The sequence below is a fragment of the Callospermophilus lateralis genome, chromosome 9 (genome assembly GCF_048772815.1).
Source record: "Callospermophilus lateralis isolate mCalLat2 chromosome 9, mCalLat2.hap1, whole genome shotgun sequence".
NCBI classification, from domain to species: Eukaryota; Metazoa; Chordata; class Mammalia; order Rodentia; family Sciuridae; genus Callospermophilus; species Callospermophilus lateralis.
The window spans coordinates 92,461,781-92,477,336 of NC_135313.1; the positions used below are offsets into that span (position 1 = coordinate 92,461,781).

The 15,556-nt window shown below is 39.5% G+C and overlaps 1 protein-coding gene across 6 annotated transcripts in view; it reads right to left on the reverse strand.

Moving 5' to 3' along the window:
* Fam168b (family with sequence similarity 168 member B) overlaps nt 1-15,084 on the reverse strand; it is a 34,119-nt gene extending 19,035 nt beyond the window's left edge. For 2 of the 6 annotated variants that reach the window (XM_076865575.2, XM_076865574.2), the window contains exons 1-2: nt 14,500-14,746; nt 8,107-8,187 (exon numbers count right to left, since the gene is read on the reverse strand). In XM_076865575.2, the coding sequence (XP_076721690.1) occupies nt 8,107-8,187; nt 14,500-14,533 (115 nt within the window). In that variant the 5' untranslated portion in view covers nt 14,534-14,746. Of the gene's footprint in view, nt 1-8,106; nt 8,188-9,993; nt 10,111-12,451; nt 12,622-14,499; nt 14,747-14,860 lie in introns of those variants that run through there. The other 4 variants (XM_076865580.2, XM_076865578.2, XM_076865579.2 and 1 more) reach the window with 4 other exon arrangements.
* Nucleotides 15,085-15,556: the final 472 nt, after the last annotated feature.

The following is a 15,556-nucleotide window of genomic DNA, read 5'->3' on the forward strand; positions in this document are numbered from 1 at the left end:
TGGCATGGGGCAGCAACTTGGGAGGCTGATGTAGGAGGATCACAAGTTGCCTCAGCAACCTAGTGAAGCCCTAAGCAACTTAACAAGAACCTGTGTCAAAATAAAATATAAAAAGGGCTGGAGATATGGCTCAGTGATTAAGAGCCCTTGGGTTCAATCCCTGGTACCAAAAAAAGAAAGAAAGAAACAGAACAGCAGCCTTCGAAAGAAATTGTGCTGAAGAGGCTCAGAGAAAGGTGTTTGTTTGCTAGGGCACTTAGACTGGGACATTTAGGGTGGCATCATGACCCTTAAAGGAACAGATGTAACAGTAAACAAAGTGATGAAAACCTTCGGAATGAGGTGAAAACTAGGGGCAGGAATTGGTGATCTAAGTGGACTTCCAAAAGGTTATGTCATTATGGATAGGTTTGGTTTTTGGTTTCTTTTGAAGCACTGGAGATAGACCCCAAGGTCTCCTGCATGCTCAGCGAATGCTTTAAACTGAGCTACAGCCCTAAGTCCCTCAGTAGGTTTTATCTGAAGGTTATATATAAAGTCCCTTTCTAGAATCCCTGTAGCACCCCTCCTCAGCCGGGATGCCCTTGCTTTGCTATCCCACCTATCCAAGCAGTCCAACAAGTTTCATTAAGAAAAGTAAGACAATGGCCCACAGAAATTCCTACAAGTGGCCAGATCTCATCTCTTACATGAATCTGTTTTTGTTTCCTTGATCTTGAAACTGATCCTCCTCTATCTCAGTAGAAACTATTTTGGGTTTATCTCTAGATTCTCACTTTCCCACTTGCCCCCTAGTCAGAGAATAATGTGCAGTGGTAAAATGTTTTATCAACTTCACTCATTCTGGACATCAAGGGAGGATTTCACTTGAAACAGATTTTATTCAAGTGACCATTGTAAAAAGAGCAGGGCAGAAATTTCCATCAGCATTCTGTAGACTGACCTGGAGAGGTTCCCCAGAGGCCCAAATGCAAGGAGAGCCAAGTAGGCTCTGGAGCTGCCTCAATTCACCCATAGGAGCTAATGGAATATAGCTTATAAACCAGGGAGTCAGTCTGAAAAGGAAATACCGCTGACCTAGAGAATATGCTGTAGGCATGTGCAGGAATTCCCACAAAATCCAATTTTCTTTCTCTCTCTCCATAAAATCCACTAGTAAATTCTCTGAGAATCATCTGTTTGGTATTTGCTTCAAGGGTCTTACTGTTATGTTTGTTTGGCCCTTCCCTTCACAACCATCTAACAATGAGTTAATGTGCTCTAAAATCAAACAGATCACAAAGCATATTTAAAATAGCTAGTGAATAACCAACAGAGGGTCATTATACAGCTGGCCTCTGGTATGGGAGCCTCTGCTCCTTCCATGCCCTCACTCTCTCCATTCCATCAGCCACACCCCATCTGCTCTGCCACCATCCTGACCAGAGCTGAACATAGCTCACCTCACTATTTCTACTTCAACCGTTTTCACTTGGGCTACATATAATCCCACAGGGGTAGTCTGAAAAGACCCTACTGGCATGCTACTTTAGCTGGCTGTGGGTGTAACACCAAACTCTTTCTCTTTTTCTCTCCAGAATTTTGTTGAGAAGAACTGTTTCTCTACCCTTCGGATTTTTCTAGCCCTAGCAGCTTTCTAAAAATGTCCCCCAGTGGACAACAAGAAGTGTCTCCTTCAACAACTACTCTCATTCCTTTCTGGCATGCAGAGGCTTCTGGAAAGGCCAGACTCCCCACAGCAAGAGAATGGAATGATGAACTTCAACTATAGCCATTTTTATGTGCTTGATCACTTTATAGTAATACCATCAAAACAGGGGAAAAAAAGACAAATTAGGAGAAAATATATAGTAATACCATCAAAACAGGGGAAAAAAAGACAAATTAGGAGAAAATATTTACAAATTACTTAGATAAAGGGTTGACACACTTAACATTTGTTTCTTTTTGGGAAGTTCAGAGAATTGAATATAGTACTTCACATCCTCTAGGTACCACTGAGCTATATCTCCAGCCCTTCTTACTTTGAGACAGGTTTTCACTAATGTTACTTGGACTGACCTCAAACTTCTAATCCTCCTGCCTCAGATTTCCAAGTAGCTGGGATTATAAACCTATACCACCACATTTGTCTGTAACTTGTAAAACTAGAAGAACAAAAACCCAAGAAAAAAAAAAGACATGGACTGTTAGAACTGCAAACTACAACTACACTGACACCATCTCACATCGGAATAGCAACCACCTGAAAATTAGACGACATTTTGTCAGCAAGGCTGTGGAAAAATGATCTTCTAGCAGAAGGATAAAATAGGAAAAGTTCTATGGAAGTGAACTTGGCATTATCTTAAAAACTGCACATGTAGGGCTGGGAATGTGGCTCAAGTGGTAGCATGCTCGCCTGGCATGCGGGCAGCGCTGGGTTCGATCCTCAGCACCACATACAAAAATAAAGATGTTGTGTCTGCCGAAAACTAAAAAATAAACATTAAAAAAATTCTCTCTTAAAAAAAAAAAAAAGCTGCACATGTATGTGTGAGAGGCTGAAGCTAAAGGATCCTGAGTTCAACCCCAGCCTGGGCAAAACAGAAAAATGCTGTATCCAAAAATATCAAATGTAAACATATTTACTCTTTGATACACAACTCTACCTCTAACATTCACCTTGAATTTTAATTTCCACAATAAATATAAGCACAAGGTCATTTACTCTGAAGCATCATTCAAATAGCAAACAATTCAAACAACCCTAACACCCTTCAAAAGGAACCCTACAAGAAAACCCTACAAGGGGCTGGGGTTGTGGCTCAGTGGTAGCATGTCACCTAGCACACTGAGCAACAGGTCCGATCCTCAACACCACATAAAAATGAAATAAAGATTGTATGTCCACCTACAACTAAAAAATAAACATTTAAAAAATAAAATAAAAAATAAATATAAAAAAAGAAAACCTCACAAAATGGAGGGTTTATTCAATAGTATTATGTTTTTAAAAAAGAACAAAAAAAAATCTCTGTGAAATTATATGGGAGTGATTTCTAGAATAATTTAAGTTGACAAAGCAAAGTGTGAGACACTTGCTGCATCACTTTCCCAAAACTAACCTGCTGTTCCAACAGTGAAGACATACGCGGGCTGATGACCTCCAGCAGTAGCACCCTAACACAAGCCTCCTGCAACTGCCAATCCTTGCCCCAGGAAACCCAATAGCCTGGCTGAGACTTCCTCAATTAAGCACTCCAGTCTGAGGCTCTTCCTATCCAATTCTGCTTCCTCCCCATTGATTTTCCACAAGTGTTATCCCGCCACCCTCGCCCCCACCAAAATGTATCTGTTGCTAACTCCAACTCAAGAGTCCACTACTTTCTGTGCACCAAAGGAGAAATTAAAATACATGATTTGTTGGCCTGGGACACTTGTCAACTCAGCATGGGCAAGAGATCCTCATTCCCTGAGTTGATTAAGATCAATCAGTAAGTTATCTACCTGGCAAAGGAAGACCTCATCAGGACCACCCACAATTTCTAATATAACATGTGTGACAACCAAAGAAAAATCCCAGACAACCCGAGAGAAATGACTGAAAAACAAACTAATAACAGAAATAGACCCACAGAGAATCCAGAATCTGCAGTCAGCCCAAAGATCTTTCAAATAACTGAGTAATATATTGGAGAAGATAAAAAGTCTTGATTTAATGTATGATTTTACAACAAATTAGAGCACAATCAGGATTAGTGAAATAAAAACAGATCAGTAGAAGCTATCCATATTTTAAGTTAATTGAGGTAAAAAACTGGAAAATACAAAAAGAAAAGGGGTATATTCATATACTTGTTAATGAAGTCCCAGGGAAGAGTAGGAACAGAAAAATACTTGCACAGGTACTGCAACGGCTAGAAGAAAAGTCAAGGACCAAAAAGTTCACTAAATGCTAAGCAAGACAAAAACCAAGAAAATGATATCTAGTTACATGATGGTAAAAACAAAGATATTTTAGGGGCTAGGGCTGTAGCACATGTGAGTCACTTGGTTTGAGGAAGGAAGGAAGGAAGGAGGGAAGGGAGGGAGGGAGGGAAAGAAAAGGAAGGAAGGAAGGAAAAAAGGAAGGAAGGAAGGAAGGAAAGAAGGAAGGAAGGAAGGAAGGAAGGAGGGAAGAAAGGAAAAGTTTTTTTTAAAAAGATATTTTAAAAGCCATAGGGAGGGGCTGGGGTTGCAGCAGTAGAGCACTCGCCTAGAACATGTGAGGCCCTGGGTTCGATCCTCACCACCACATAAAAATAAATAAAATAAAGGTATTGTGTCCAACTACAACTTAAAAATAAATATTAAAAAAAAAAACAAAGGCTCCCCAAAAGATATCACATTAGATCCCCAGAAAAATGACTATTAACTTATCTGAAATAAGACTTAGCAAATATGACTCAGGATCTTGAAAGGAGATCATCCTTGACTGCTCAGGTGAGCCCTAAATCCAATGACAAGTGACTTTAAAGAATACACATAAAAGAGAAGCAGAGGTTTTGACTATGGAAGCAGAAATGGGATTGATGTGGCCCCAGGGCTACCAGTGTAGGATGACCTGCAATGCCAGAAACTAGAAAAGGCAAGGACTGTAGCCCTACCCATATCTTAATTTCAAACTTCTGTATCCAGGACTGGGAGAGAATAAATTTCTATAGTTTTAATCTATTAAAAGCTTGTGAGACTGGTGATATAACTCAGTTGGTAAGTGCTTGCCTGGCATGCACAAGGCCATGGGTTCAATCCCCAGCACAACAATAACAAACAAACAAAAAAAAAACATTATTTACAGGGCTGGGGTTGTGGCTCAGAGGTAGAGCACTCACCTACCATGTGTGAGGCACCGGGTTCGATCCTCAGCACCACATAAAAAAAAATAAATAACGATATTGTGTCCACCTATAACTTAAAAAAAAAAAAATTAAAGTTTGTGGATTGGGAGGGGGTGTTAAAGGGAGTTATTCAGATAAAGAACAAAGACCCAGACAGAAATGTGTCAACAAAGAAAGCAATAAAGGGCACTACAAATAACTGAGTTAATAGCTGTTGACTGCACAAAATAAAAACAGTAATGTCATAAGGCATGGCAATAATAATACAAAACGAGAGAGGATTTTTAAAATGTTGTATTATAGTAACCATTAAGAGAATAGTGAAAAAAAAACTAATAGAAGAATTAAATAAAAATATTTGATTAATCCAAATGATGGCAAGAGAAAAGTGAGCAAAGAAAACAAAATTCTGGATATAAAGCAATTATATCAGTAATTATAACAAAATATAAAGCATTTCTGAGAAGAGTTTCCTATTCAAGTGTAAATAAAATAACAGTAATAGAACCAGCCTCTCCATTTGTCAATAAGGGTATAAAAGAGCACAAAAGGGGGCTGGGATTGTGGCTCAGCGGTAGAGCGCTAGCGCGCTAGCGCGCTAGCCTAGCATGCGCAGAACCCTGGATTCGATCCTTAGCACCACATAAAAATAAATGAATGGAATAAAGTTATTGTGTCCAACTACAACTAAAAAAAATTTTTTTTTTTTTTTTTAAAAAGAGCACAAAAGTACTTTCCTATATTAAAATGTCTTGTCAGCTTTTGGTTGAAATTATGCTGGCCATCATATCCTGTAGGCACATCTTCCCATATTTTTGACTCCCTGATTTAAATGACCTAGAGTGATTATTGGTCCTCCATTGAAACCTCACTCATAAAGTTTTTTTTTTTTTTAATTTATTTTTTAGTTGTAGTTGGACATAATACCTTTACTTTGTTTTTATGTGGTGCTGGGGATTGAACCCTGGGGCTCGCACGTAGCTTAGGCAAGCACTCTACTGCTGAGCTACAACTCCAGCCCCTCTCAAAAAGCTGTATAGAAGTAAGAGAGACATAAAAATCTCAAAACCTAGAAAATAAGTATAAGGAAATGAAGGCAAAAACTATGTAAAAAGATACAAAATTTTAAATATCTTTAAAATTACAGAAATTTTCTTTTAAATGTAATTTTTAGACCCCAAAACAAAATAAAAAATGTGAGAGGGGGTAAAAAAAGCAGCTTACTCCAAAAATTCTCTTAACCAAGTGTTAGCAACAGCCCACGGGGCCCACCACCCATTTTTACAGTTGTACTGGAACACACCACATTGAGTATTGCCAAAGGCTGCTTTTGTGCTACAGAGACAGAGCTGAGTAGCTATACAATTCTAAAATATTTACTACCTGGACCTTCATGTAGAGTTTACCAATCCCTGTCAATGGCCAACCAAAGAGGAAGAACAAATATATACATTTCAGCATTAATACCACTATACAGAGCTGGTGTTTATGCTTCCTGGAGCATTTCATTCTCCTCAAAATTCTTAGCCAGTCTATTCCCCCCGCCCTCCAATCCTAATACTGCTTTCTGATTCTCACTTTAGCAGTGTTCTACAAGCAAATTAACCTGAATTTGTCCAAAAAAAATTTTTTTTTTTTTTTTTTTTTGCCATTTTTAAGTTCTGGTTACTTTTTCCTCTCCCAGCAATACTGTTCCCCTCTTATGTTTTTGATTCTTTCTTTTCCATTTGTAATTATTCTAAAATTGTCGGTGTGACACAGCAAACAGTCATGACTGGTGACTTTCACCTGACAGCACCCTGTGTCTTATAATGATTTTTCATGCAAGCAGGCAGAATTTGTCTGTGGGAAGCCCACGCAAGCTGGGTTGAGGACAAATGCCTCCACAGCACTTATGCATTCTCTTCTGTCAGGGGCTCTAGGGGAAATGCAAGTTGAAGAATATTTTTTATGTTGGTTTCTAAACTTCTGGAGCCCCTAGGAAATGCACAGTAATGTAAATCAGTGTTCTAAAAAACCCTGAAACGGCTACAAAATCTTAGGAAAGCCATCCCTCCTTCTCAGAGTCCATGCAGACTCAAGCTTCTGGGTGGGATCACCTCTATGCTAGGAGATCAACTCTCTAGAAATCAGACTAATTGATGAGAGCCCACTCCTACTCCTTGTCTCACAAAATCTGAAGCCTATTCCCCTGTGGATTGTTACAACCCACAAACAACAAATACCTCTTGGACAGATACCTTACCTTAATGGTCAAATAAAATGGGTTTCACACCACTCCCATATTTGGCCCTACACAATTGTTTTCCCTCCTGCAAGTTCAGGTATACATTTGCAAATGTTTTATTCCATTTTCTTTTCTTTTTTGACCCCAGGGCTTAAACCCAGGGGCACTTAACCACTAAGCCCATCTCCAGCACTATTTCTTTTTAATATTTTTTTATTTGTAGTTGGACACAATATCTTTATTTATTTTTATATAGTGCTGAGGATCAAACCCAGCACCTCACACATGCTAGGCAAGCGCTCTACTACTGAGCCACAACCTCATCCCCGCCCAGCACTTTTTATTTAGAGACAGGGTATTTACTGAGTTGCTTGGGAACTTGCTAAATTGCTCAGATTGGCTTTGAACTCACAGTCCTCCTGCCTCAGCCTCCAGAGCCACTGGGATTACAGGCATGCATCGCGGTACCCAGCTCATTTTCTAAGGATTTTGTAGCAACAAGGTTTTAGGGTTATCAACTATATTATTAAAATCCACAAAGAAATCATAACATTGCAAATAGTTATCCTTTATTCAAAGTCACCAATCAGGATAACCATTGCTGACCCGGTACTGTTCAGGCCTTAGTTAGAAGTATGTCCTCTCTAACCCAGGGATGAAACTAAAGTTCCATCAGAACAAACCCTAGATATGATATAAATAGGAAATAAAAAGCCTTTGGGGCTTTCTTACAGGGTAGAGATAAACTGAAAGATTGTTATGAGGGCTGAGCCACAATGGGGAGGAACAGGACCTGTGACTAATATTAAGCTAAGATGAGGAAGTGAGGCTTACCAGACCAACTTAGATAAACAAGATCCTGGTCCCAACTGCTGAAACTACTAAATTAAACTTTGATCAAAGCCAGTCTTGTCTCTTAAGTTTTCATTTTCATTTATCTTCTTCCTTGTCCACTCTAAATATTTTCAATGCTATGGAAATATACCAAGTGATCAAAAATGAAAAATTCTACTCACTTACCTGGATAACCAATTCCTTTGGCATTTGCATAGGGAACCCCAGAAGATCCAGGGCTATAAACGGGATTCATGATTTCAAGAACTAAAAGGGAAAAAAAAGTGATTTAGCCAAGTGTTTTTGTTCTCAATATTTTTCTCCAGTATCAGTCCCCAAAAGAGCAGGTACTAAGAATTTTTCTCTAGCCTATCTAAAAGGTGTCTCATGCTTCTCCCAACTAGCAGACAACATAAATGAATGCCTAATGTTCTAATGAATTCCCAACCAGGATGTTATAAACAGTTCTTTACAACTCTCTTCAGTCCATCAGAAACTAACAGGAAAAAGTATTTGCTATATAAGAAAAAACATTCTACAAATAACCTAAATGTCCTTTTAATAAAGAACAGTTAAGATAAAACCAAGCCATGAAATATGCAGGTGCGTTTAAAAAAGCATTTAAGGAAAATGGGAGTATACCTCAGTGTTAAGAGAGCTTGCTTGGCAAGCACTAGGCCCTGGGCTTGATCCTGGATCCACAAAAAAGCACAAGATTGATACAATGTTAAGTGAAAAAAGTAGGGTACAATATTGAGCCCAAATTTACATCAACTTTTGGTCACTGGCACCTCCAACACATGGAAATAAGTGTGGAAGAAAACATAAAAACATTAAGGTAATTATCTCTACATGAGTTGGGGTTAGTGTTCCTGCTCACTTTTCTGCATCATTAAAATAACTTTATTTTTTTTCTAAAAAAAGAAAAATTAGCTTACAGCCCAGCTATTCATTAACCCACTCAATGTTCTAAAACTCACTAATCTTTTTTTTTTCCTGAAAAGTTCAAACATTTAGTTATGATTCTGATCCTTCCCTAACTAAAATAAGATTCTCAACCTAAGTATGAGCTTTTCCTAGTCCTATCCAGTAAGTCACTCTTTTTTGGCCCCAGGGATTATGTGACTGAAAAGAGCAAGATGATCTTTAATTTACATAAAAACTGTGTGAGGAAAGAAGTATGTATGGCACTCTGAATTTTTTTGCTGAATATTGCTGTGAATCTAAAACTGCTCTGAAAAAGTTCCCACACTTCTTTTTTCCTTTTTTTTTTTTTTTTTTTTGATGTTTGTTTTTGAGATGGGAGTCTACGTTGTTCAAGCAAACTCTTGGGCTCAACTGATTCTCCTATCTCAGACTCTCAAGTAGATGGGTCTACAGGTGAGCACCATGACTCCTAGCTAAAAATTCTGTTTTTTAATTGGGGGCAGGGGTGGGGGGGTAGGACAACCCACACATTACATGTGCATTAGTTTACTTATTCAGTGTATGCCTTCTCCACATGCCCAATTAGAATACAGGCCCACAAAAGCAGAGAACATACACTTGGTGCTGTTTTCTTTGATATCTCTAATTCACCAATAACAATGTCTAATACAAAATAGGTTCAAATACCTACTCACTTTCTTAAAAACACACACACACACTTTAAAACTCTAGTTTTTGAATTCCATTAAAGACAAAACACAGGGCTGGGGATATAGCTCAGTTGGTAGAGTGCTTGCCTAGCATGCACAAGACCCTGGGTTCAATCCCCAGCACCATAAATAAATAAATAAATAAATAACACAAAAATGAAGCACTTCAAATTTTCAGCTCACCTAACTCATAAGTCACAGCTAAGCAGTTCAGTATACAGAATAAACTAGCTCACAACCTTAGCCTCTGTAACAAATTCAGTAAGAATAAATTGACAGCATCAGAGATAAGGGCATTTATTAACAGAACAATTCTTTTTTTTTTTTTTAAGACTTTTAAACCAAAGCTAGATTTGCTACATCCAAAACTATAGTTAAATGATATCTTAATCAGAATGTTCTCCCCTTCCTGATGTTCATTATGGCAGCCACTTGCCTAGAGTGACTATGAACACCTGAAAAAATGTGGCTGGTGCCAGATCTCATGTTTCATCTTTATTTAACTTCAACTTAGTCACATATGTCCAGGACTACCACATTGGACAGCACAGACCTACAAAATAGAGAAAAAACAAGAAAGGAAGGAGGTAAGCAGAAGGATCAATTGTGTTTTATCCCCCAAACTGGCAATTGCCAAATCCAATTCCTCTACACTTTTAACCTACTCTTGGAAATCTACAACATAGGAATCATGAAGGTCCTCAAATACTTCATTAACTTCTCAGGTTTAACTATCATTCCTCAAGAAATAAATATTTCCCAAACTCTAGTTCTCTACATTCTGTGCCAAAATCTAATTTTATTTTCTTAACTGAACATGAGATTAGCAAAACACTATGCAAAAGCCATGGAGAAAGGAGGAAGTCACAGTACCTCCCTTCTGAATTTACAATCTAGAAAAAGCGCTGTCCAACAGAATTTTCTGTAAAGTTGGAAACTATGTCTGTGCTATCCAAATATGGTAACTGAATTTTCAGCTTAAATAATCAGATGTAAGTTACAGCTATTATTCTGAACAGCACAGGCCTATAAGAATTAAAACAAAAATCATGAATAATTGTGATACAGGGCAGAGTATTAAGAGTCACAAGTGAATAAATTGTTCTAAGAGCTGAATGGAGAGAGCAAAAATTCAATAGGGGAGGGAGGAATAATCAGGAAACATGATTCAAGAGGCAGCATTTCCAAATTTCACAACTAGCCACAGGAATGAGAAAATTCAAGACCCATATTGCAAATATTAGTCGGCTGGGTATATCTGGAGCTTAGGTTACAAGTAGGAATCAGCAATAAATGACTATGGAGAAACAGGTTAGGTTACAAGCAGGTGGAGACCCTTAAATGTGGGCTGAGCAAGCAGCTATCATATGACAGGCAATGAAGCTCATGAACAGCACAACTAAACAAAAGTTCCCATTCCCTGGGTATATACCATTCTTATGTATACAAAATGAAAACTACATTCCTAGGTATACAAAATGAAAACTATACATCAAAAACTACACAAATTATTACTGTGCTGTGATAGCCAAAAATTGCAAAAAAAAAAAAAAAAAAAAAAAAAAAAACCTCAAATACACTGGAAACCAGGAGGCTCCCCTTCCATAGCCTTACAGTCTAGACCTCTAATGATACAGTTTAACTCACGTGCCACTAAAAATTTCACAGAACCACGTCTGAATCGAGATTACATTTCCTGAAAGAATTTCTACTTCCTCAGAAGCTGATAATATATATTTTCTAAAGTTATTAAAACATTTTAATGAATTAAGTTACATGTAGATAAAATATTACAGGATTAATGAAAGTGTTGCAGTTTTGTAACAATTTGACAGAGGCAAAAAATAACTTATAACAGACACCTCTCTCTGAACAAACACCAAAAAGCTCAAGTTATTTGTTCATTCCCCCAATACTATAATCCCAAAGAACTGAGGAAATTCCTTGATCCACATGGCCTCTCTCCATCTCACAAAGTGAAGTTCTTAAGTATTTTTTGAATGTGCAAGAATAACTGAAGAATTATTCAACAGAACATATAGGATTTATCATAGTAATATTAACTTGAGTTCAGAGTTACTGAAACATAATCTGTTTACTGATTAGTAGACTTGAAACCTGAACCTAAAGATCAAACCTAACATCACTAAGAGTCAAATTACTTAACTATCTGCATCCTTACATGATGAAATATGAATTACTATGTATCATCAAAGATGTACTGCTACAAAAGTCAAATATATTTTTATGCCTCTAACTTCCACTTCTGGGGAAAAGTCAAGGAGTTGGAGGTATGGAGGAATCAGGCAAAACCAAAAGATGGGGCATTCTGGAGGACAAATGACTCAGTTTCCTCAATAAGTCATTCATCTGAAAAAAAGGCACAGGGGTGGGGGCAGTCCTAGATTAAAATAGATTATGGGTTGGGGCTGTAGCTCAGTGGCAGAGCACTTGCCTAGCATGTGTGAGGCACTGGGTTTGATCCTCAGCACCACATAAAAATAAAGGCATTCTGTCCATCTACAACTACAAAAAAAAATTTTTTTAAATAAGATTAGACATAAAGGAAACAAACAGATTTTGTATGGATTCTGATTTAGAGTTTAAAAACTGTGAAAAACAAATTTAAGGATATTTGGAACAAAACCTAAATTAGTATCAGATGATACGCTGTGTAGTACATTTGAGGTTGCATGTATACATAATTTTTTAGAGATACATATTAAAGTACATAAAGACATGTCTTTAACTTAAAACACTTCAACCAAAATGGGCAAATACAGTAAAATGCTAATAATCTTTACATCAGGATGTTTCGTACATGGCCATATAGTGTATTGTACTTTTATCAGTTGCATAGTGAAAAACGAAAGGAAAAAAAAACCATCACCAACCTGCCTGGAATCTAAGGCCACTAGTTATCCAGAAACCACCAGTTTCCTAGTTCTGACTTGGCTTAGACCAAGGAACCCAATCACAAGGCTGGAATCACAGGGTACCACTTCTTTACAGTTTTCCACTTGAAATGATTCAACTGTCAGAATTACTATGGGCGGTTTGACACCTACACAAGAAAAGAAAAATCTTAGATTTGATGACGGCAAAAATTCCTCAACCTGAAAATCCCAATCAGAACAATCAAGAATCTTTAAAATTAAAACCCATCACTGCATCATCTCTAGTTTTAAAGTATATCATGATCTAAATAAATAAACAAAGCTCCTACACAAAATAGTAATAATAAAATTTTAGGGGCTGGGGTTGTGGCTCAGTGGTAGAGCACTTGTCTTAGCACTTGTGAAGCACTGGGTTCAATCCTCAGCACCACATAAAAATAATTTTTTTTAAAAAAAGGTTTTGTGCCCATCTACAACTAAAAATCATATTAAAATTTTTTTTAAAGCCTGATGTTTTAGATTTCCTATCAACAACCCTGATTTTATGGGGCTTAAACTCTCTTTCAGAGACTCCAATATACAACATACAATACTCTTTAATCAACACTGGAACTTCTCAGTAACATCTGACATCATCCAGAAAAGCACATAATAAAAGAAAGTTCTCCACTCTCCCCAGTCTACTTTCACTACCAACATATGCAGTCTACTGGGAGAAATTCAAAAATTTCTGCACAATACACTTGGACAGACTTCAGGGAAACATAGACATGAGTGAAAAATTAGTCTATTGTGCTGGTACACTGCTGTTTAAAAACTGTTCCAATTGGTCCAGGAAAAGAAACTGTCTATATAAGACAAGCTAGGAAGACAAAAATTTCCCTTTAAACCACAGAGCCTGTAAAAAATTAAAATATTTTAAATGCACTTCAGATTTTTTTTCCCCAAAATTCTCATCTACTTTTACAGCATTATGCTATTCTTAATTTCCCTAGTTTGGAATTCAAATAATTTTCAAGTTACAATTCTGTTTAATCTTAAAAGGAATATGGGTTAAAAACTAGTTTACAGTAAATCTTAACATATTAGGTTCTAACAAGAAGGTTTGGGCAGTAACAGCACATGCTGCTCCCTCCTTCCTTTGGAGTTTCAAGCACTTGCCTTAGGGCACAGCCTAAATCCTTTTACTATTCTGAAAGGCAGGAGGCAGAAAAAGGACACTATCTGCTTGGGCATTTTCAGTGATTGCTGCAAAGTGAACACCCAGGAGAACCTTATAAGTCAGCGTCTCCAACTAGAAGCCTGCAGCGCCTCCCACCAGACCTAAACTTTCCTTTAGTCAAAATACAACTAATTTTAACTTATTTGAAAGCTTGCATGCCAAGCTGAAAATACTGGTAACCTGAAAATACTGCATGAGAACGCACTCTACCAAAGTCAGTGCACTTTATAAGGACCAGGAAAGGTAAAAATTTCATAATTTCCACCACAGTAGTTAACATTACAAAATGTAACCTTGGACTGCTGAAGTCTTGGCTGACAAGCAAAAACAACCCACTAACTTCACCTACAAAAGTTTAAATGCCTTATAATTGCCAAAGCCAAATTTAAAAACCTAAAACCTTTCATAATATTTGAGAAAGTAATCTGAAATTATACAAGGATGACTGGAAATTTTAAGGAAAATGAACTACATAAATCTTCTTTAAAGCTTCTGTGCATGCCAAAACACTCCAAAACATGTTTATGAGTGACTTTAATGATTAAACATTAACATACAATCCACTGGATGCACGTTCGCACACACTACAAAGGAGAAACACCCTGTTTGTGGACACTGGAAAGGTGCACTTTTTTTTTTCAAAGTTTACCCACACTATGCCACAAAATGTCCTTTCTGAAGAAAATCTTAAAAGCTTAATTTAAATCGTGCCTTTTCAAGCAAGGGGAGGACGCTCAATTTCCACAAAGCAAATGAATCTTACTTTGTAGATAAAGTGAATAATTCGAAACGATTAAACCCAAGAATACAAAATCTGACTTACAGAAACGCCACCCCAATGTTCCCTTGTTTTCCATACTCTCTTGCTCTGGTGACTGCGACCTTTAAAAGGCCGAGAGGACATCCCTGCGCCATGAATAGCCCCCTGGCTGGCCACCTGCGCCGCAGCCCCCAGCCACACAGACCGCACCTGCCCGCGCCCGGGCCCCCGCCCGGCCAGCGGACAAAGCGCAGCAGGGCCCAGTCTGGCGCCCAGCGACCCCCAGCCACCGGCCCGACCTTGGCGCCGCCCCGAGCTGGTCGCACAAAGCACTGCACTTCCGTCCGCGCCACCGCCCCGGCCAGCCCGCCGGCCGGGGCTGGGGAGGGCGTGCGTGCCGCCCCCGCCAAGCAGCCCCACTCACCGAGCCGCGCGAGGCGGCCTGGGCCTGGGTAACCAGCGCTCGCCCGCCTGGGCGGGATGGGCCGTGGGTCAAGGCGAGGGTTAGCGCCACGGAGGCCTGTTCCGATGCGAACTGAGCCGCTCAGCCCGCGTCTCCGCCGCCGCTCGGGGGCCGCACTCGCGTTTGCTCTGCTCCGCCCGACCCGCCTCTCCGCAGCCCGCGCTCCACTCCGACGCTGCGCAGCACCGGAGCCACAGACCTCACTTCCGCCCGGAACGCGCCGGACCGGGGACGCGCGTGGCGCGTGACGCGACAGCGTGCGCGCTCCTGCCTGCGTGCGCGAGACGCCCGGATGGGCTGACACGCCCGTTCGCGCGGAATCCGGAGACCCTAGCTGGCGCTGAGGGCTTCCTTTAGTAGGCGGCGGTCGAATTGCACAGGTTAATACAGGATAGAGAAAAGAACGTGCCGGGACATAGTTATAGTATTTGTTAACTTCTTGTGAAGGAAGGGTGCTTGGGTTCGCCTAAATGAAACAGCCCCTGCGGCGAGAGAGTGACAGTCCTGGATCACCACCTTCTTCGGCCGTCCGCTGCCCAGGTCTCCTCGCTAGCGAGGCTATCCCGGCAATCCCGCTCCGCCGCGTGAGGCGGGCGTCCTCGTTTGGCGTGGGCCCCGTGGGTGTAGTACGCACTCTGCCAAGCACTGCTTTGAAAG